Raw genomic sequence first — 23,418 nt, 5'->3', positions numbered from 1 at the left:
GATATAGCAACAATAGTCTCTCAGAAAAATGTAGACATTTGTTGAGACAAAAAATAGCAGATCTACAAGCTCGTAGCGCGGCTCTCGGTGCTTGTAGATCTGCAAAAAAAAATAGCCAAATAAATCTTAAAATTACACAGATGCGTTCCCGGTCTTAATGGATTAAAGCCCCACATCTAGCAGGGCTGTCATGTCAGGGAGTGCTGGGCGGGAGGAGTAGGACGAAGGCTCTATGTCCTCTCGGTGGGGGCTCCTCCTCACTGGTGTGTGAGTCAGTAGGATAACAACAGTAGTGACAACACAGAAATGTGTGGGGGGCAGGAATCAATTGGCATAACGACTAAATTGAGGGGGGGAAAAAAAAAAAAAAAAAAAAAAAATGGTATTCATAAAATCGCTTCTTCTTGGCGTAATTAACCCATTCAACGTGGGAACGCATCTACAAATGTCTTCTAAATCCTAACGGGTTTTCGAAAAACGTTATGTTGCTATATCAGTGGTTCTCAAACTTTTTCCATGTCAAGGACCACCCAAAATGTAATGTATTTGGCCACCGACCCCCCATCTCAAAATATTTTGTTGCAGGGAACCCCCCAGAAGCGAAGATTTGAGTTAGAAATCTTCGCTTAAAAAAATATATGTTAAAAGATTTGCACAAATGTTCACGATTTTTCTAAAATAGCAGATATACAAGCTCATAGCGCTATGAGCTTGTATATCTGCTATTTTTATATAGCCAAAGTATAGTAATACAACCGTGTGTGTGTGTGTGTGTGTGTGTGTGGGGTCACCCTTGGCGTGGAAGGTCCACTGTGGCCTGTGGTACTCGTGGAGGTGCACCCGCTCCTGCTGCCCCAGCTGGCACACTTTGCTGTAGAACTGCCGGGCGATGTGCACGTAGGCGGCGGGGATGGCGCCCGCCACGCCCTTGGCGCCGAAGAAGCCGTTGACCTCCGGCGAGGCGGTGAGGATGCGGTAGTCGGCCCCGGCGCCGAGCACCAGGCTCATGTAGGCCCGCGTCAGGTTGAAGTAGCCCGACGTGAGGAACACCGTGGCGTCCGGACCCGCGTCCGTCAGCAGACGCTGTTGGAAAAACGTGGGTCAAGTTATTATTAACCCATTTACGGCGGGAACCCCTATTTGTAACTATACCTTTCAAGACGGGAACCTCTTTTGGGGTTGTTGTTGCAATGTACAGTATATTGCGACGTAGTTTTTTTGTAATTCTTTAATAAATATTTGAAGTTTTTCAGAAAACTTAGGTCAGGATTTAACACTTAAACTGCCAGGGGTTTTCTAAAACAGTTTGCAGCCTCTGCCAGCATTTTTTTACGATTTCATACCTTTTTCTCAGTTTATTTTTTAACATTTAAGTGAATGGAGCAGCAAATCTATCTCCTGGTTCTTTGTGAAGAAAAATAAAGAATTTTAGAAAAAAAACTATATATTAAAAACGTTTATAAACGTTTTTGGCAGGCAATAGCTTAATTCTCAAAAACGTTTATAAACGTTTTTGTCAGGAAAAGAGTTAAGAGGCGTTTTTAGAATTGGTCTCAGGTTTAAATGGGTTAAACCTCTTGAACCAAAGTGGGTGCCGTGGCACCCTAGGGCAGTGGTTCTCAATTTCTTTTCATGTCAAGGACCCCCAAATTGATCTGTATTTGACTGCAGCCCCCCCCCCCCCCCATCTGAAAAGGTTTTGTTCCAGGGAGCCTCATAAGAGGAGACTTGTTAAAAAAAAAACTAAATTATTTTAAATTTTTGATATTTTTCTAATATTTTCAAAAATAGCAGATGTACAAGCTGGCAGCGCGCCACGAAGTGACGCGCTGTGAGCTTGTAGAACTGCTATTTTTGAACAGCCAACATATAAATGGATAGATACGGTGGTTAAAATGATTGTGAGGCTATGTTAACTAGTTTTGTTAGGGACCCCCTGGAAGTTGAACCCCACCCCAAGGACCCCTGGGGGTCCCCGGGACCCCACTTTGAGAACCAATGCCCAAGGGTGCTGTGATGCTGGTCCAGGGAAGTCACAGAATACTGTGATAATATTTGGAATTTATCAATAACACTTCAGTTTAACCACTTAGGCCCCTATAACCCGAGTTGCACTGTGCTTGGTGCGTTCTTTTTCTTTTTACGCACACCAAATCTCATCGCCTAAAAATAGCAGATCTACAAGCTCACAGCGTGACATGTTGTGAGCTTGCAGATCGGCTATTTTTGTCAAATTTTCCCCCGGGCATATAGGGATGCTGGGGTTCAATGGTTAAATGTTAAATGTCAAGTATAAAGTTATTTTCAATCTGTCCTAATGGAAACTCTCTCAAGTTCTCTCAAGTTTCCTTTCCATTCGTATCGGCGAGCTTTCATTTCCTTTTGGTATAATTAAGGCACCTGACACGGACAGGTGTGGCTTTCTAAGAAACAATCTCACAATCATTACACAAGCATGTAAAAACGCTTATTACAAGCAGCCACAACAGAGCGGCTGGTATTGCGTTCACCTTGCATGTCAGTCTGTGGTGACTTTTACACAGATATGTGTCATTGTGCAATACTGGCGTGATGAAAAGCTGCAATTAATGCCGGCTTTGCCTTTCTACACAGAAGCAGAGCCGCAGTAAAGCCTCCCCTGACTGTGTGTGCTTGAGTGTGTGTGTGTGTGTGTGTGCTTGAGTGTGTGTGTGTGTGTGTGTGCGTGCTTGTACATTGCATGCCGCTGGGCTTGCGGAATCGGAGGTGTGATGTGTTACACAACGGCACGTGACAGCAGCTGTCGTAGATTCTACACATTTAAAACTATTGCCTACGGGCCGGACGGCTGGCGTGGCGGTCCAGGTCACCTAGGCTGCTAGTGTCGCGGGGTTCGAATCCCGATCCCGACAACCTTTGCTGCGTGTCACTCCCCATCTCCACAATGAAGCTCTGGTATACTGAAGCATTTTCCTTCACTGAGAGACATGAAAGCTGTTCTTCCAAATAAGAAGAGCATGTTGAAGTCATATAACCCACTCAGTTGTCAAAAATTCAATCCGGGAACGCATCTGTGTCATTTTAGTTTGCTTTGGCTATTCAAAAAAATAGCAGATATACAAGCTCATAGTATCTTTTTGAAAAATCATGACAATTTGTGCAAATCTCAAACAGTTTTTTGAAAAAACTTTGAAAAAATGTTGCTATATCAACTTTTTCATGTCAAGGACCCCCAAAATGATATGTATTTGGCCGCAGACCCCCATCTCAAAATATGTTGTTCCAGGGACCCCCCCGGAAGCAAAGATTTGAGTGAAAAACAATATATATATATTCAAAGATTTGTAGAAATGGCAGATCTACAAGCTCGTAGCGCGGCTATGTGCTTGAATATCTGCTATTTTTGAATAGCCGCAGAAATCTAAAATTACACAGATGCTTTCACGATCTCAATAGGTTAAAGTTACAAAATTCACTTCATAATGTATTTGCTGGCTCTTTATTTCACAAAATACTGACTGCATAGGTTGCTTATAGACAAGGCCTATTCAAGAGCATCACGGCCAAATAGGAATATAGGGGAAGAAGCAAATGGATCATTTTGACAGTATACGTCCGACCGGTTCCACAGTCCATAGATCATGTGCAAGTATACGACACGCCGTGTGTAGCACATATCAGCTCCTGTCAACACTTGCAGCACCTTGGCTCAGCTTCTGAGAAACCCTATGGGACATCATTCACCAACCTACAAATAAAACGACTATGGAACATCATTCTATCTGCCACGCAAGCTATTTGAGTGCACAGGAGTTGGGAAAGTCCCGGAAAAGACGCGCTGTGATTGGCCAGTAGTCACTTTGAATGGCAGTTGGGGCCAAACGCTCTCCCCAAAAACATGATTTACGATTCTGTGCCTCAAGTGAACTTCGCAGCGTTCGGCACGGCGAATCGCTCGCTTCAGCTCGCTCGGCGGTGCCTCTCACGGCTCAAGTTCGCTTGAGACGGTGCGGCGGTCAAAAACTATACTTTATCGTCCGGGAAAAAAAATCTGTGGTTGTTGGAAAAATAGTGCCGGCAGCGGGATTCGATCCCAGGAGGTTGGGGTTGGCAGTCCAATGATTAGCGAGGCAAGCCACCGAGAGGCAGGTGCTGCAATGGGGTTTTCGTGCTGTATTAGAATGTGACAACGCCCCCACCGAAGGGGTTTCCCAAGTCCTATAGAGTGAAAGCCCCGCCCAATGGCGATGGGAAGTCCCTTCTCCCGTATAGTTACATATATAGCACCTGCCACAGTCACCAAGCTGCCTAGAAGTGTGTGTGTGTGTGTGTGTGTGTGTGTGTGTGTGTGTGTGTGTGTGTGTGTGTGTGTGTGCGCGCAAGGTCAGTAGGCCAAGGAAGTAACTCCACAAATTGACTTTAACATATTTTTTTTTGGTTTGAGTAATTTAACTGGCTGAAACCTTGCCCAATCATGGAGTGATAAATCAAAGATACGCATCACAGATGACCGTCATCCACACCTGTGTGATCTGCTCGTCCACCTGGATCCCCAGAGGCTTCATCTGCACCAGCGGGAACACCCAGGTGTCGTCTTCCTCCCCCTCGCCGCCTCGCTCCCCTGCCCCTCCTTCGTCCTCGGAGTCCTCGTCCGCCACGTTCAGGATCTGTTGCCGCGTTCGAGCCGAGTTGACCACCTCCATGATCCGCTCGTTGGCCGACGACGAGAAATCCGCCCGGTTGCCTGGGAAAGAGAGGGAGCGAGAGAGATAAAGGAGACGCACAATTTAACCTAATGTCACCAAACAGGATGAAAAAAGTACTGTATGGCCGTAGGGCCGTCACGATTACAAATGTATGTTGATGATTAATTATGTCACACAAATAATTGCGATTAACGATTTCATTGTGTTTTTGGCATTGAACATTGGAACTTAATTTCAGTTTGCATTTTAGGCCCTTTCAGGGAATATATGGGATACGACAAATAACTTATAAATATATAATAATATATATACAAAGACTTTTTTTTTTAACTAGCAGAAATAGCTTACAACCCTAACCTCTTGTAAGCTTGTAGATCTGCTATTTCTGCTATTTTTGGAAAATGTTTGAACATGTATGAACATCATTTTTCAACATGGAAACGATTGTGACGATTATGCAAAATAGGTTCATATCCACAAGCTTGAAGATCGGCTATCGTGTGTGTGTGTGTGTGTGTGTGTGTGTGTGTGTGTGTGTGTGTGTGTGTGTATCATAGAGGCGCCTGCAGCCACTTCCCGCTGTGAGTCACAGAGCAGGATTGGGAAGCAGTGGAAATGCAGAGTCAGCCTTTATTTTACTGTAAGCCGAGTCTTCTCCATCACCTTTCCGACCACCATTCATTATCAAATTCACTGTGTGTGTGCGTGTGTCTTTCAGAATCATTACACAGGACTCCCAGTGTGTGTATGTGTGTGTGTGTGTGTGTGTGTGTGTGTGTGTGTGTGTGTGTGTGTGTGTGTGTGAGAGAATCATTACACAGGACTAAGTGCACGTCTTCCAGTGTGTGTGTGTGTGTGTGTGCACGCGCGCTACTTCCCAGTCCAAACCGTCTCCCAGAAACATTGTGACATCACTACTCTATTTCTGGTGTCCGTTTCAACTGCAGACATGATGTCATTCAACCCGCTGTCCAACATCCTGGCAGTCTGTGATCCAGTTAGACACACACACACACACACACACACACACACACACACACACGAGCCCGACCGATGTTTTTTTTGGGTCCGATGACGATCCCAATCCCAAAGTGGTTCTCAAACTTCTTCATGTCGGGGACCCCCAAATCTATGTCTATTTGGCCGCAGACTTATTGAATATCTAACGAAAGACCCCTGGGGGTCCTTGAGGGGGTTCCACTTTGGGAACCAATGGGCTAGACGACCGATTACAAATGCTTTGGATGATATTTTCTCAAAACTATAAAAACTTGGATCTGATACAAGTTTCTATTTGAGAACATTTAACCTAAGAGCACACACAGAAATAAAATAATAAACACAAATACATTTTTGATATTATAAATTTGAATTATAAAATGAACAAGCAAACAACAAGCAAACAAGTGAATAAAATGCACACATAAAGTGAACTTTAAACTGAACCACTTAGGCCTTATGCAATAAATCTATCAAAAAATAGCAGACGCAACCAGTTTGTACTTGTTTTGACATGCCTATAATTAATTATTATAGGCATGTCAAAAGTACAAACTGGTTGGGCATGTCGTTATAGTAAAATGACATGCCCAAAATAGACGCCAGGTTGAAAGTGGTTACAATTTGGACAAATTAGCTGCAGAGATGCTGATAATAAGCATAATAAGTGTGATGTAGTATTATTATTACTATTATTATTATTATTATTATTATAATTGCAGAGCTGTCGTTGAAAAAGTAAAATAATGGCTGATACATCTGCCAGACTGATATATCGCCGGCCAGGCTCTAGACAAACACGCAGAGTGTTGAAAACACAAAACTATGACAATTTCACATTCAGTTACACTGCTAGCCAACCGCAAGAATCCAGTAACTCCAACTTGCTCCAACATTTAGCTTCTCTCTCACACACACACACACACACTGTACGCACTCATTCTGTGAAGAACACTTATTTGTCAGCACTTTCACGCTCCATTAGCAACATCTGACTCCATCATGAGACCCATCTGTCAGTTCCACTGGCTGACGAGAGCGTAACCGACCATGAACTGTCAAAATACATTTTAAACTGTGACAGGCGTGCGTGACCTAGTCAGTCAGTGTGTCCGTGTGACCTCATATTCACCATGCATCGAATAAAGCAAAATAAAATCTCATGACTGAAGCACTTGGTCCCAATTTGTGATTTGTGACGACTAGTGCTCTATTTCCTAAACACATAAATGTACACAGCATGTTACGATGACGATGTTTAGGTATTATCATTCTAAAAACCTATGTTGCTGCTATTCTGCCGACGCAAATTATTTGATTTGAGTCTATTATTTTCATAGCGTCAGTTACTAGTGTAGGCTGTGCGGTGCGGAGCTCTGATGTGTCATGTACTTCTAATTTAGTCCATCTACTTCCTGAAAGTAGACTTAAAAATAAAACCAGTTTAGTAATCATAATAGGTGAGTGGTGTTAATTATCTCATGCTGGATAAAGTAGCGCTGCGGTAAAGAGACATCCACACAGCTGTAGCTCTGATAAAAGGTTAGCAGTGCAATTATCAGGTACACAACATTTTGGTCTTCTCTCTTTACTGTCATTTATTTGGTCTTGCACCAGTGGATGTGCACATAGCTCTTTGATACAGTAGCGTTGTGCTCAGGACTGTATGTAGTCCTACACAGGATTGTTGTCAATCAAAATAAGCAGTCTGCCGTCATGCAGTTAACGGATTCATTGCTTTTAAATGTTAAAAAAATAACTTGCAATTGTAGCCTTCAATAAGGTCATTAAGACCTATTTTCTATATAAAAACGAATCATCGATTTGTCGACGAGTCGCATGAAACTCCCGACTCTGATTCGACTAGATCAGTGGTTTTCAACCCATTTCATATCAAGGTCCATTATTTATTCGTCATTTGAGCCACACACCACCATTTGATGAGATTTAGACTCTCAGACCCAAAACTTATCGTTGGATAAGATTTTGTCAAAATAACAATTCTTCTACATTCTTTAATTGTGTAGACTTCTTGTAAATTAAGTAATGCAGATGTTTAACAGTAATGTAACTCTTGAGAGCGTAAAATGACCCTTACGGGTCCATTTGGTTTCATTTTACTCAAGAGTTAAGGATCTGATAAGGGTCCATTTGTTTACCAACTCTCCAATAGCTGGAACCCCCTCAAGGACCACTGGTGGTCCCCGGACCACTGGTTGAGAACCACTGGACTAGATGCTGTGAATACTGAGTCGGGGACAGCCCTAGTGTCCAGCATGCTGGCCGAGCGTCTACCTTTGTACGGGTGCACCATGCCGTCCAGCATGCTGACCGAGTCGTCCGGCTGAAGCTGCAGGGACACGTCTCCCACGGCCTCCACCAGCTCCTCGAAGAAGTCGGCCACTTCGGCGCAGTTCTCCAGCAGCACGTAGCGGTCCTGTCGGTTGGTGAAGTACGAGTCGCTCAAGTTGGCCCTGGACACAGTGGGGACAGCGCAGAGATCGAGGTTAGACAGGGGAAATGATAAATACACAAACATTACGAGGACAACACAAGCATCACAGAGCTTTCGGTCAATATTCCAGTTCAAATGAATCACGTCATCTCCTCTCATCTGCAGCAGTCTTATCGTACTAGGAAATTGCTTGTGAAAAAAAAATGAAATACTCCTGGTATTACTACTTGAAGTACCATTTCCAAGCATAAAAGGAACTGCCTTAAATGTACTTTTAAGTATAACGCAGTGGTGTAGTCTAGGAAAAGACACTTTACACACAGTATGTACTCTTTTAAAATATGTATCTACAGTTTGGTAAGTCTGCCAGGGACCGTTAAGTACATACACGATCAAATGCATTGATCAGAAACAACCATTCACACACACATCACATGGCAACACCGCAAATTAACATAACATGGTAGTGTGTGTGACCGGTTAAGTAGGCTACTTTTAAAAGAAAGATTTTCTGAAGCAGTCCAAGGATATGAACACTTGGATAACAACACAGTGGCTGATGATGGATTTATGAATTAACTAAATGTACACTACAGAGCTCTGCAGGGATAATTATTTTGTACTGTACAGATGGCAACACTAGAAAGTATCCCCAGTATGCAAGTAAAGAGAATGCAATTTGATACTGTGGGTTAATAATCAAAATGACTACGCAGGCCTATTAAAAGGTTATTTCAATCGGCGACTGTGCTCGTGTGTGTGTGGGAGGGAATAATCACAGCCTATCCTCAGAAAAAAACCTAGACTACACCACTGGTATAACGGTAAAAGTCTAAAACTGCATTTCTAATGCACTTTTTAAAACGCAGTGTTCTCTGTTGAGCATTAATGTGTGTTTTTGAAGGCTATTGACAATTCAAAGTACGTAGATCAAATAGGAAAATACGATTTGACATGAGATTGAGAGAAACTAACATGTACTCAATACAATCAGTCTGTTCACAACAGCTTTTGTCAAGCCAGCTTCGAAAAGAGCCTTTGATAATCATCTCCACAGCAGGTTCACTATCACTTGTATTGTTCTATGTTGCTTTTCTCTGTTTGGCTGCCACACAGGATTTCTTTAATGTATGTATAAAACTGTAAGGAGCATTCTGCTGCTGTTGTATTCAAACTGAAACCTATGTTTACTGTACACTGACATGCCTGATACAGTATATGCTGCTAAATGATATCTCAACTGCATACTGTATAAGACTATACACACAAAGTCTATGTTCCATATCGGTTCTATTGCTTCACCATATGTATATACAGGGTTCCCACACATTTTTAATCTCAAGTATGCCTGTATATACACAGTATCTGCTGATATTTTATACTGTATATTTACTTCTTCTAACCATATGTCTATGTATGTTTCTATCTTACTCTACTCATACCGCTATTTTCCTGGAAACTATAAATGATGGGAGCCTGTGATGTGACAATAAAGTGGAAGTTTGAAGTTCATCCCTATTAAAAGGCAATGCACTTGCATCAGCTGATTAATTCCCGAAGAATAACTGTTAAATTAATTCTAAGTAAATCTTTTTTGAAAATGTTATGAGTGGGAAGTTTAAAGTTTTTAAATCTTAAAAGACCATAGATTTTTGAGGTACAGCAGTAAAAAAAAAACTTTCTTTCTTATACTCCCCGCCTCTGAATGCAGTAAAAAGGCCTCCAAACAGTGGACCGTCCGCCACGTACCCGCTGATGATGATGCTGTCGTCAAACAGGTAGACTTTGATGTGCTGGACGCCGATGGTCTCGTTGAAACGCTGGGGGACTAGGAGCTTCAGCAGACCCCTCAGGTCGGGCGTGTGGTACAGAGAGACGCGCATCTGACTGGTGAAGCGCTTCAAAAGAGGCAGCAGCATGGTCCTCGAGTTCACCTGGCCTGCACACACACACACACACACATACACACCACAAACCCAGACAAAGGCATAAGAATCAGTGTGTTTTAGTTTTGTATCCTGGTTACTCCCTACAATATGCTGATTTATAGAAATGTCATGTAAACAATCAAAGCAGGTTTCCTTTTCCTGGGGGTTACCCCCTGAACACTACGGCTACCTTTAACAATGACCCTGTTTAATATCCTAAACAATACAGTTACATTTAACAATGACTGATTTAGTATCCTAAACAAAACAGTAACATTTACCAAATGACCGGTAATTGTATTGTTTAATATGACCATGTCGGTCTTTTTTTTCCGCTGTTTTTTAATTTTTGTTTTGTTTTTCTTTTTAATAATGCTATTGTGTATGTGTATGTTTTGTATGTGATGTCTGTCTGCTCTGTTTTTGTTTATGGGCATTTTATTTACACAAGAGCCATACTGTTGTCATGTATTATATAATTGAAAAATATAGTTTAATTTTTTTTTTAATTCTCAACTCATTCAGTGCCATTGACGTCAAAGACGTCCAAAAAACAAAACGGGAAAAACGTCCAGAACCCAAGATAACGTGATCCGAAGATTTGCTGCTCCATTCACTTCTTGGTTAACTTATTACTTAAAGATCCTGTATCTCAGCTCCTGTGTACCTTTTTTTTTACTATGTATTTTTGGCCGAGACATGCTATTTTCGTATATATAGGCGTATAAAAGTGAACTGTAGGTCGCAATGACATTTTCTTTTTCTTTTCGGGGAAGCACAGTGAAACCCTCTGTGATTAGCGACCATCAGGGGATCGGTCATACTGGAGATAAATATTCTGTGACTACTTGAAAAAGGTAAGAAAATCGATAATTTTTTTATTTACTTGGCACTGAATGAGTTAAGAGGTTGAGAAATTGGTCAATAGCCAACTTTCGGCTAGTTTCGTATGTGTTTAATCTCTCTTTTTAATCTAACCCGTTTCTTTCCTGATGCCAGGGCCCAGGGTTTTTCCCAGACAGATTCAGTAGACGTTTATCTTTAGCGGCATGACACGTCAAATCAGCCTCGTGCAAAACGCATACTTGGTGCCACGCACGCACGTACCTCGCGAGCCACGTGTGTAGTCCAACAAGACGGAGACTTTGAGGTCAGGGGCGTCCCCGTCTTCCTGTGAGCGTTGCAGTGCCTCCTCCATACAGTCCACCTGCACACCAACAGGTGAGGAACCGTCATTACAGGTGCATGTACACACACACACACACACACACACCCACTTATCTTATGACAGCGTGAATAACCACCACCACAGGTAGTGGTGAAAAAAGTACTAAACATTTTTACTTAATCCATTAATTAAGACCGGTCCAACAGCCCACCAGTGAGAGACGGAGTGAGTTGGCAGAGATTGTGGCATCTTATAATGAGCATTAGGCCTGTCACAATTATTACATAATCGCAATTATTTGAGATAATCACAATTATTTTTGCATAATCGTCATACTTGTTTCCATGTAAAAAGAAAAAATCATTCTGTTTGGGGTTTTCCCCCTTACTGCCCTCGCTCTCTAAATTGGAAAAGGATGTTTTGGCTTTTGTCACTCTATTGGCTAGGAGACTTGTTTTAAATATTTGGAAATCACCTACTTCCCCCTCTCACACTCATTGGATAAGAAGAGACATCTTGCACTGTCTAAAACTAGAAAAGATAAGATTCTCATTGATTGGCTCCTCCAGTAAGTTTGGGAAGGTAATGAGGTCCATTCTTTCAATTTGTCCGGAATTTGAATCCGTCTCTGATTGGGGATACGGATACGTGAGGTCTGGTGGAACGCTGATATGATGGGCTTGCTGTGGCAGGAGTGTTGTGATGCGGATTTTAAATGTGTCATGGATATGTACCGTTTGACTGATTTGTTGTTTTGTTCTGTCTGTGATTATCTGTTTTATAATATTTTATATTACCTGTATTTCCTGTATGTTTTGGGGTGATAATTCAATCTGTTTACTGACATTTTTTGTATTTGATGGATCGCACTGGAGGAAGCTTTTATGTGTCTGTTCAAGTGCCAACTTTTGATGCTGAATGCTTCTGTGGAAAATCCAATAAACAAAGTAAAAAAAATAACTAAAAAAAATAGCAGATCTACAAGCTTACAACACGTCACGAACGTGTTGTAACCTTGTAGACCAGCTACTGTATTTCCACTACTATTACATGTTTTTGGAAAGTATAAAAATATAAATGTGTCAGTCATTTCTTTGTATTCAAGTTATGTCATATCTGCCCAGTGCAATTTGCGATCATGAAGCCTAAAAACCAAACGGAAATAAAAATTGTGTTCATATGTTCCAATGTTCAATGCCAAAACACAATTAAATCGTTAATACATTTTTTTTGTGTGACAATGAATCGTCAACCAGATATATGAACATATAGAAAACAGAAAATTGGGTGAAGAGCTCCATTAACTACACCTTAGTTGTGAAGTTCTAAAACTGAAACCAAAGTGTGCACACACTCACACACAGTCACACACACACACACACACACACACACACTCTCTCTCTCACCAGGTCTTGCTCCAGGGGGCCTGTTCCCAGATATAGCGAGGCCATCACCACTCTCCTCTTGGCTGTTTTTATACGTGCCTGAGAAAACAAACAACATGTCATAACATCAGAGGAGAATAAAAAAGAAATAGAAAACTCAAATCAAACCACCGCCAATGTAACAAGACACTTTAAAAGCATACTTAGCATGACTGCAGTCATGTTTTTGGTTGTTGAGGGTTGGCTCATTGATTCAACATTCTTTTATTGTTACATCCTCCCATTATACATGGCTGTATCCTATTACACAAGTATAAGAGAGTAAAACATCTTGGGTTTTGACTCAACATTGCAGCAACAACAGACATTGCAAAAAACAACATTAAAAATCTATAAAAAACAGCAGTAACAATGGCACTAAAAATACAAAATACAAAAGCGAATGCACAATTTGAGGTGCCTTTGTTCAGGTGATGTGTGCATGCCATCACATGGCTTGGTTGAATGTTCGATTCTGCGGGCTGTTATTTCGTGATAGCAAACCACTGCCGTTACGAATAACAGACGGTCGCAAGTTCTGATTAATAGACCGAGCACCTGGATCATATCCAGCCACGGTGATGCTTGGATCTTGCTCTGCCGTATTCAACATGGCCAAGTAACAAACAATCTCATTTTACAGCCAAACGTAAATGTTTCTGAAAACATCTGAAAAATAGGAAAGGCAATAACAGAATCTTGATTCACATTTGATCAGCACTGCCACTGCCTATGTGGGATAGTTTGACGAGCTTGTTGTCACATGCATCACATGTGACACAGCTGTCTCAGCTGTCACTTCACTTTGTCACAAATAGCTAGGCTCTGTAACTGCATAACTGTTAGTCTGGGACTACAGTTATGCACAGAGACGATTTTGCGAGAGCACAGTCTGCACTCTGCAGTGACTATGAATGACTTCTTTTAAAAGCACGCATCACCCCCACCCTTAACAGCTTGTCACCCTTATGTCACCCTACCCTCTCTCTCTCTCTCTGACAACCATATCATTTTTATACATTTACAAGCAGAACAATAAGCCGCCAAGCTCTGCGTTATCAGCTTTCCCAGTGTTGCTGGGGTTATTGTGCTGTCAGCTTTTGTCTCTCTCTATCCCTCTCTCCCTTCTCTTTCTTAAGGCCAAACAGCACCAATGCAACTAGTCGCAACAAAACAGTTTTAAGGTCAACCGCACCAATGCAACTCCTTGCAACTGCCATCGGGGATAATGGTTGCAAGGAGTTGCATGGCAAATCATTGGTGTGGAGTGGCCTTTAAGGCTACAAGAACAATCAAGTATTGTCTTAGAGATTATTATATAGATTACTTTTTCGCACTGTGGGCATCTGCTATTTCTGCTATTTTGGAAAAACAAATCCCCCCCAAATCAATTACTGTGTCACTCTCTCACCCCAACCACGACTCAATTAAGTGACCAAAGACCGAGCTTTGGGGGAGCTCGTTTTAACAAGACACTTTTATCTGTCAGACTGTCACAGACGCTCTGGAACGGTTTGCTACAATGCCATGGTTCGAGGACACACATGACCTATGATGTGTGAAGCAAACGTTGACTTCCTGCCTAATTGCTGTTGTTAAGGCCTCGACATGTGTAAACAAATACATTTCTATCGCTCTAGGCAGGACACAACACAATTTGAATTATATATACTGTACACCAGACCTTCATAGCCTGGTAGAACTGGTCAGGAGAGGTGAGGATGTGCACGTGGGTGCCTGGCACCCTGAAGGCGGGGACGTGCTCCGCCATCCAGCTGAAGCGGGCGTGGAGGCTGCCATCCGCTCCCTGGGTCCCGGTGGGCCTGGAGATGTGAAGAGGGGCCGGGTCCGACTCCGCCAGGAGGGGGGCCAGCAGCAGCACTGAGGACCTGTAAGAGATCAGTGGCCAGTGAGAAATAAGCAACCTGGTTCATGAAAACAAGCCCAAAAGAAGGGGCCAAGACCAAGAGCACTTCAACATACAGTATATACTGCTATTTGAAAATAGACAATCTACAAGCTAGAGTGAGCTTGAAGATTGGTTCACTCATATGGTGCAATAATGAGGCTCTTACTCCAGTGTGTTATCAATGCCCCAAGATAGACTCAAGTGAAGGGGACACGTGAAAAAACATAACAGATCTCTACAAGCATTTCAACATATCACAGTGCAACCGCTGCAACGCGTTGTTAGCTGGTCGATCTATTCTTTTTGTCACGTGACGTCCTGTATAAATTAGACTGCTCAGCGCGTGCAGCACAGCACTAAATTGTACCATGTTACATATATTTAGTTGGCCAAAACCATATATATCCAAACATTTTCTAAAACATTTCATTAATTCCAAACCTTTTCCAGGCCTGGAAAACATTTTTCAAATTCTAAAATTACTTCCAGGAATGTCATGACCGTGGGAACCCTGACACAATTGTTTTTTGTTGTTATTTCTGTATCCTATTGGCACAGAGTAAAGAATACACTCCTGTTACCTGACAGCACACCTGCTGAGCACACAGTCTTCAAATAGAACACTGTCACGAGACTAGAGATCGTAAAAGTGGCATGAGATGCACGTGACAACAGCTTGTGATGCAGATTTGAACCCGCGACATTGCCGGCAGAGCCAGCGGGATGAAGGGGAAACGAAGCGCTACCTCAGTCACCCCACTCACACAGTCGTTGGATTTATTTTTAAACCATTTGCAATGTGGCATCCCTATTTTGAGCATGTCATTATAGGAAAATATTTAGCAAAAGGATTTTTAAATGAAGATCTACAAGCTCCCAAAAATATTCTAAAACGTAAAAAAAACTGTGGAAATTGTAGATCTACAAGCTCAACGCGTCTCTTAATTGCTACGCATTAACTTTCACCACACAACACCATTGCACGATGGAGTATATACTTCATCGTACAGGTAGTGCGGTGAAATTAAATACCGTAGGTCTCTTCAGTGGTTATTTAATCAAGCAACAGAGTAAGGAACTAACTAATTACTACTTTCATAATCGATTAATCTATCAAGTGAAAAACAAAAGAAACCCAGGCCAACGACCACAAAATACATATGGTTTTGATGATTACTGTCTGTGTGTGTGTGTGTGTGTGTGTGTGTGTGTGTGTGTGTGTGTGTGTGTGTGTGTGTGTGTGTGTGTGTGTGTGTGTGTGTGGCTTCTGTCTAGTGACCTTCAATTCACCCCAATTTCTTCCCCTTTCTCTCTGCCGCATCCGTCACAAGTCTGACTCTGCCACCACATTAAATGAAGTAGGATGGAGCTGGAACCTCAGGCGAGACTGTGATTCTTTTGCCAATGGGTTCCCAGATTGCTCTCACACACTCACACACACACTTTGTATTACTGTACTTGAGGAGGACATCAACATGTTTAACCCTAAAAGCCTGAGTTATACTCAGTTGCGCTCCTGTGTCGCACACACAAAATAGCCGATCTACGAGCTCACAAGCTCGTAGATCGGCTATTTTCGGGGTGACCACACCGCCAGAGCCTCCTCGAACCCTTAAACCGAACACGCAAAAGAGCTATTCCTAACCCGACTCTTTTCCTAAATGTGTTAAAGCCTAACTCCACAAATATTTGCAAACATAAAATAACATTTCTCTAGTGAGGAGGACCAGGAAACTTTTCCTCACGATGTCGCTTTCTCAAATTCTACTATACTTGTGGGGACATCTGGCCCTCACAAGTATAGTCAAATAAAATAAGTACACACACACAAAGTTAAACACACACACGCACGCAGATGCAGTCAGAAGTCATTCCGCTGCATTCTTTTGTCTTCATAGGCGCTGCCGTCAGTGGCGGAAAGTAACTTTTACTTTACTGGAGTATTTTCAGTTTTCAGTACTTTTACTCCACTACATCTCAGAGGCACATATTGTACTTTTTTACTCCACTACAATGAGTTGAAAACTTTAGTAGTAGATTTCGATTATTACAAAACCACTTCAGACCTATATACTTCGGCTATTTGAAAATAGCCGATCTACAAGCTCACAACGCGTCGCTTTGCGACGCGTTGTGAGCTTGTAGATCTGCTATTTACAAAGATTTTTTTTAATAATTTTATACATTTGCAAAACTTATGAAATAGGACGTTTTGTACTTTTACTCAAGGAACATTTTTGAATGCCCGAACTTGTCCTTGTAACAGACTATTTCCACAATAGGGTATTGATAATGTTTACTTAAGTACTTCTTCCATCACTGGGCTGGCTGGCTGCTGTTGACAGTCTGGGGACACAGAGTTCGGGTTCGAGGAGAGAACAATAGGAGCAAAACAACAGCTTAAAGAAACTGTCTGAGTGAAACCATCAGGGGAGAGACAAAAAACATTGAACCCAGTTCAAACAACACACAACGCACACAACGCCCCTGGAGGCTCTAGTCTAGGACAATGAGACGATGCCTCGCTGGAGCTCTTGCATCGACATGTGGAAGGAAGGGGGATTTCACGGCGGTTTTAAGGGCTCTTTTCCAATCAAATCACATGCAGTTTAATGTGACGACGCATCGTTTTATAACTGCTGCAAAGACGACTTTCTTATTGGGCTGCAACCCATCGATTTTCATCTTCTTAGTGATTATTCTATGTATTACTTTTTCAATTAATCTCATCGAATAATGGAGAAGCGTGTTTTATTTTTATTTTTTATCATAGATATATAAACCTAGATACCTCATTGGTCTTTTCCGGGACTTGTCAGAATCTAGTCGTATAAAAAACATCCCGTTATATTTTTATACAACTAGATTCTGACAAGTCCCGGAAAAGACGTGCTGTGATTGGCCAGTAGTCAGACAGGAAGCTTGCCTTCTCCAAAATGCCGCCCGAGATACCGACGCCTCAGAGCCGGAGGAGGTGATCGTCTATGGTTTTTATGCCTTTATTGACAGGACAGTAGTAGGCTGACAGGAAATGGGGAGAGAGAGATGGGGAGTGACATGCCGCAAAGGCCGTCGGGATCGGGACTCGAACCCGCGACAGGCTACATTCAGCCTAGGTGCCTGGACCGCTGGCGCCGAGAAGCATGTTTTATTTTTATTTATATATACATATCAACAAATCAATAACCACTTAAGTGTTGTTTTATACTTTGTCGTGCAACTGTGTGCCAATATACAAATATTTTGTTTTTTTTACATTGAAACTTTTCACCTATAATGATGACATGCCGAAAACAGGCGTTGATTATTAATCAATTATTGTATTAAATGAGCGATTATCGATACGTTTTTATAACCAATTAAATAATTAACTGTTGCACCATGGCTTCCTTGTGTTCATAGCTTGGGCTAAACCCCATCATGAGTTTTATTGCAGTCATCATTGCAAACTACAAAGGTTGGCTCAATGACGGCAGCCTTATGCAAGGTACTAGGCTTCCTACCTGACCCCAAAGGGTCAAAGATTTACTGGCTATTAACTAGCCAAAGATAGAGGGTGATTGATGGTAGAATGATAAGAGCACCGTTTACAAAACGCAGGCTGGCCAGTTATGAGTCAAAATAAAATATTAAACCAAGCTGCCTGCAGCTAATGAGCCTGGACTGCTCCATTACAAGGGGTGTATTCTAAATCTAAAACTTTCATAAATACAGTAATATACCTATACATTTAACCCACATAAATACATGACAAATCTCTATGAACTACAAAAATAATGATATTGCTCTCTCCATATTGCACTAAGGTAAACAGTGCAAATTAATAAAAGTGCAAATGTGCTGTGCAAATGTCATTCAATAAGTAAGGGTTACATGTGCAAGCAGATGTAGCAGAGGACCTCTCTCTGTTACAAGTCTGTTGATTACCTTTGATGCCGTAGAGGTCTTTTTTCTTTAATTTTTTTAGGTATTGAAAATGTCTTAAAAGTCATTCAATTGTCACTTTACCCCCACCCCCCAAATCATGTGGGGACCTAGAACAGTTCTCAACCTGTGGGTCGGGACCTGCAGGTTGAGAACTGTTCTAGGGTGCCAAGAAAAGGGAATTTTGCAGAACTAGTGACTAAGTGAGAACTAGGAGACTAAGTGAATAAAGTAAGGCTAGATGTGTTTATAACAGAAGAACTATTCAGTACGTCATTGTAATCTGTGTCTGTGTGTCTGTGTGTGTGTGTGTGTGTGTGTGTGTGTGTGCGCACGCACGCGCGCGCGCACGCACGCACGCACGCACGCACGCACCGGATTCCATTGGTCTGATGATTTGATTTAAACCATGTGATGGACATAACATCTCTAATTGCACTTCCTATAAAAGGCATTGCATCTCACTTAATGGCTGATTTTCACGCGTTGTGAACTTGTGAGCTTAAAGATCTGCTATTTTTGGTATCAATCACCCTTTACATACATCGGTAACCGGAAGACTCGCCCCAAAACACACTCGCCCCCCCAGCGGTTCTTGTACTCTTGTATTTGTTTTGCTGAGGCTAAGGTTAGGATTAGGCATAGTTTTACTGAGTTTACGTTTAGGAATACCTAGTGGCGACCGTTCCGAGGTTATCGGATTTGAACCAGGGCGAGCTTGTTTTGGGACGAGCGTCATTTGTATTCCATATATCCACCACCAACCACTACAGAATCACAGCCAGATTTGCCTGCAGGGCTGTCATTTATATGTCTAAAGTTTGTCCACGTAAATTGAGCGGATATGAAACTTAAATCTGTCGTTAAGTGATCTGTGTCGCTTATAAACCAACCATGCCAGAGGCGAATCTCCCAACGCACAACAGTCCATTTCCATGTTACATGATGCCATACAAGTAGGCTATTCCCAGATTAAATTGAGCTCAGGTGAGTACTATAACACAGTGTTCTATTCTTTAGAGATAATAAGCTTGGGAGAGCATATAATGGGAAGATAATTGGCATATTGAGACAGGTTTGAAAAGGACAAGTTATATCATAATAATAAGTGCACTGGGGAGAGAGCTAGGGCTTAAGGTGTCAGAGGTGGAAAGTAACTGAGCACATTTACTTAAGTACAATTTTGAGGTACTTTTAATTTACTGGAGTGTTTCAAAAATGTTTATACCTTTTACTTTTACTTGAGAACCACCACAAGAGTCAAATATTGTGCTTTTTGATTTGTAAGGGAAGTGATTCTTTGGATTGGAAAGCCCCGGTTGTACTCTTACAATTTGCCTTTTGATGTGCTCTTGTGTGTTTCTTTGTATATGAATGTTTAAATGCGTGTGTATCTATAGTCGTATGGTCTTATGCTGCTTGCCCTCCCTTTTATTTATGGTTTTGTGTTTTTGTTTGTTCTCTTTGTATTATGTCTTCAGTTTATATAATTCCAGTTTGTTTATTTGAATACAATTATGCCACAACTTTCTGTGAAAAAAGAAAAAGTAAATAAAAAATGTTATTACAAAATATATATATATTGTGCTTTTTACTCCCACTACAATTATAAGAAAACTTTAGATACTAGTTACATTGTAGATTTTGATTATTATTACAAAACATACATTACCTGATAGATCTGCTATTTTCAAGAGATTTGAAAACTTGAAATGGGACAGTCTGCATAGTTTTACTTAAGGTACTTCGAGTACATTTTTATGCCAATACTTTTGTACTTTTACTCAAGTACATTTTGAATTCCAGACTTTTACTTGTAACAGAGTACTTCTACATTGCAGTATTGATAGTTTTACTTAAGAAATGATTTGAGTACTTTTCCCACCACTGCAAGGTGTGTAGTGTACTACTATGGGAACATGCCTTGCAGTCAGGACACAATGTTACAGCAATTATGTAACATGATGAACCAGGCCAACTGCTGCAAAATGAATGGGGGAAAACATTAATTACACCGACATAGCATCCAGATATGACATGAACTGAGCCTAAAATATAAAAATGTATATAATAGATATGGTTGTTGAGGTACTGTGTAATTAATTACTTTGACTCTTGTTTCGTAAACAGGAGAGGAGAGATGCAGGGTGACAGACTAGCCATGGATCACACGACGCTAGTCCGTCACGTCATGGCTGAACTTCAACTTGGTGTTTGCACTTTCTCCATTTACAGCCCGTACATCTACAATAACGTTCAGATTTAAAATATAAAGTGCTTACCCCACGGCCACAGATGTTAAAATTCTACTCGGGACCACAGAAGTACCCGTATCGTCCGTATTGTTCAATAAAAAGCATTTTAATCCGATCGGTGGCCATTTTCTTCCATTTTTTTCCCCATATACATTCAACTACGCGACCCTATTGGTTGGGAGGGGTATTGCACTCTGATACATTATAACACTCTGAGAAAATGGCCGCCGATCGGATTAAAATGCTTTTTATTGAACAATACGGCATGATACGTGTACTTCTGAGGACCCGTACATAATTGTAACATCCGTGGCCATGGGGTCAATACTTTATATTTGTAATCTGAACGTTTATGTAGATGTACGGGCCGTAAATGGAGAAACTGAAAAGAACAGGTTGAAGTTTCGTCATGACTGTCATGATATGACAGCCATGTTTCAGGGCTAGACACAGTAAACAAGCCCATGGACGCCATTTATGTGGTGTTTCTCTGGCCTGCTCTGGATCTAAGTCATTCCTTACCCTCTCCTCCTGTCCCGTAACCCGAATAACCTGTCAGATATTCGGGTGAAGACCCCGGCGATGGCCGGTGTATACACGGAGGACACCAGCCTCCTCCACGACATGGGAGCCGCCATTGTTGCTGCTATCAGCAGCGCAGTGTTGCCAGGTTTTGTGAGAGAGATAAGCAACCAGGTCTAGGAAAACAAGTCCAAAAGACGCAATCAGCTATTTGAAAATAGCCCAAAATCGCTTATAATAAGTCAACATGGCAACGCTGACCAGCAGCAGCAGTCAGGCAGCAGTTTGAATACACAACTTTATCAACAGGTCAGTGGTGGAAAAAGTACTCACATATTTTGCTTAAGTAAAAGTATCGATACTGCAATGTAGAAATACTCACAAGTAAAAGTCCGGAATTGAAAACGTACTTGAGTAAAATACTTTTGTACTTTTACTCAACTACATTTAGGATTCTGGATTTTTACTTGTAATGGACTAAGTCTAAATTGCATCGTTGATAATGTAAGGCCGTTTAGCTCAGTTGGTTAGTGGTGCTAATAACGCCAAGGTCGTGGGTTCGACCCCCACAATGGCCAGTCTGTTTTTGAGGACCCCATTTGAAACGAGCCCTTGCGGCTTTTCTGGGCTTTTTCAATCCTATTTAGTTGACCTTGTATTGTGAACTGTACTTCCATGTGATTTTTTTCTCTGCAAACTTCTAAATAAAGTATTCAATCAATCAATCAATACTTTACTTAAAGTAAAAAATGTGAGTACTTTTTCCACCACTGAATATTTAACTCTTCTATGAACACTTTATTATTATTATTATTATTATTACCATTATTATTATTGTTATTATTATTGTTGTTGTTATTATTATTATTATTATTATTATTATTATTATTATTAACAAATAAGTTTCCTCTTTTAAATATATATTTTATATTGAAAACTTAGTCTATTTACTATCGTTGATCGAAAGGAGTTAAGTGCGACCTCCCGTGGCTGAATTCTGAAGTAAATGATCTCTAAAAATTCTGCGGTCAAGTCAGCTACTATAATTATTACAGTAATACAATTACTGTACATAGTAAAATATACGATTTTAATGAAAGTGATTGAAAAGGATTGAACAGCAAATCATAATTATTATTACCAATATTATTATTAGTAGTAGTAGTATTATTTGTATTATTAGTATTAGTATTATTAGCCCATTATTATTATTATTATATGCTTTATATATACAAAAAAATCGAATGAAATGACAGAACAAAAACAAGACAATATGTGCCAAAAGGTGAACAAATGGAGTTTAACATTAAAAAAAAGCATTAAGCAACTTAGATAGAGTGTATTAAAGTGTATTTTGAATAGTATGATTATAAGTCAATGGTGGCTTTCTTGTCACCCAAACTACCGGCATAATAAATGAGTATAAAGTGGGCTGCTTGCACTAGCTTTTGGAAGTCAATAGGTCCAAAAATTTAAAAATAAATACCACAATGAAATAAATAAAATCCACAATGAAATAAATAATGATGATGTAAAAAAAAATGCAATTAAATATAAAACAAATAAAATACATATTTATTTATTGCATTATGTGTTTTATTTCATTGCGTTTTCTATTTATTTAATTGTGGTATTTATTTATATTTTTTTTGACCTATATGGACTTCCATACTAGCTATTATAGTTGCATTTGGCCCCATATTCGTGTGGTTTGCGTGTAAACGTGGTATGCCGTCATCTATTCAGCCCCATGATGTCGTCAATAAATTACATTCTGTATTTTTCTGCCATGAATAATGATGTTCTGCTTTTAACTTTTTCACCTTGTCGAGAAGAGAAGGGAACCCACAACCCACCAATACCAGGAAACAGTCCGCTAAAGGTCACACTGATTATTTATTGGCAATCTGCCAAGAGCGTGCGTGCGTGCGTGTGTGTGTGTGTGTGTGTGTGTGTGTGTGTGTGTGTGTGTGTGTGTGAGAGAGAGAGAGAGAGAGAGAGAGAGAGAGAGAGAGAGAGAGAGAGAGAGAGAGAGAGAGAGAGAGAGAGAGAGAGCATGCGTGTGTGTGCGTGCGTGCGTGTGTGTGTGTTTACTGGAAGAGCCTTCTGAGCGGGGAAAGGCGGAGCTCTTACGAACATCGGGGTTTTT

The 23,418-nt window shown here is 41.0% G+C and overlaps 1 protein-coding gene across 2 annotated transcripts in view; it reads right to left on the bottom strand.

The window, feature by feature from the left end:
* Positions 1 to 21,404, bottom strand: part of pgs1 (phosphatidylglycerophosphate synthase 1) — a 35,042-nt gene extending 13,638 nt beyond the window's left edge. For both annotated transcript variants that reach the window (XM_080455387.1, XM_080455388.1), the window contains exons 1-8: positions 21,270 to 21,404; positions 14,344 to 14,548; positions 12,642 to 12,719; positions 11,175 to 11,274; positions 9,889 to 10,078; positions 7,980 to 8,158; positions 4,503 to 4,723; positions 792 to 1,083 (exon numbers count right to left, since the gene is read on the bottom strand). In XM_080455387.1, the coding sequence (XP_080311513.1) occupies positions 792 to 1,083; positions 4,503 to 4,723; positions 7,980 to 8,158; positions 9,889 to 10,078; positions 11,175 to 11,274; positions 12,642 to 12,719; positions 14,344 to 14,548; positions 21,270 to 21,385 (1,381 nt within the window). In that variant the 5' untranslated portion in view covers positions 21,386 to 21,404. The remainder of the gene's footprint in view (positions 1 to 791; positions 1,084 to 4,502; positions 4,724 to 7,979; positions 8,159 to 9,888; positions 10,079 to 11,174; positions 11,275 to 12,641; positions 12,720 to 14,343; positions 14,549 to 21,269) is intronic.
* Positions 21,405 to 23,418: the final 2,014 nt, after the last annotated feature.

Source organism: Gymnoscopelus braueri (assembly GCF_963280865.1).
Source record: "Gymnoscopelus braueri genome assembly, chromosome: 17".
NCBI classification, from domain to species: domain Eukaryota; kingdom Metazoa; phylum Chordata; class Actinopteri; order Myctophiformes; family Myctophidae; genus Gymnoscopelus; species Gymnoscopelus braueri.
The sequence above is the reverse complement of the archived record's forward strand: the minus strand, read 5'-3'. Positions and strand labels throughout refer to the sequence as shown.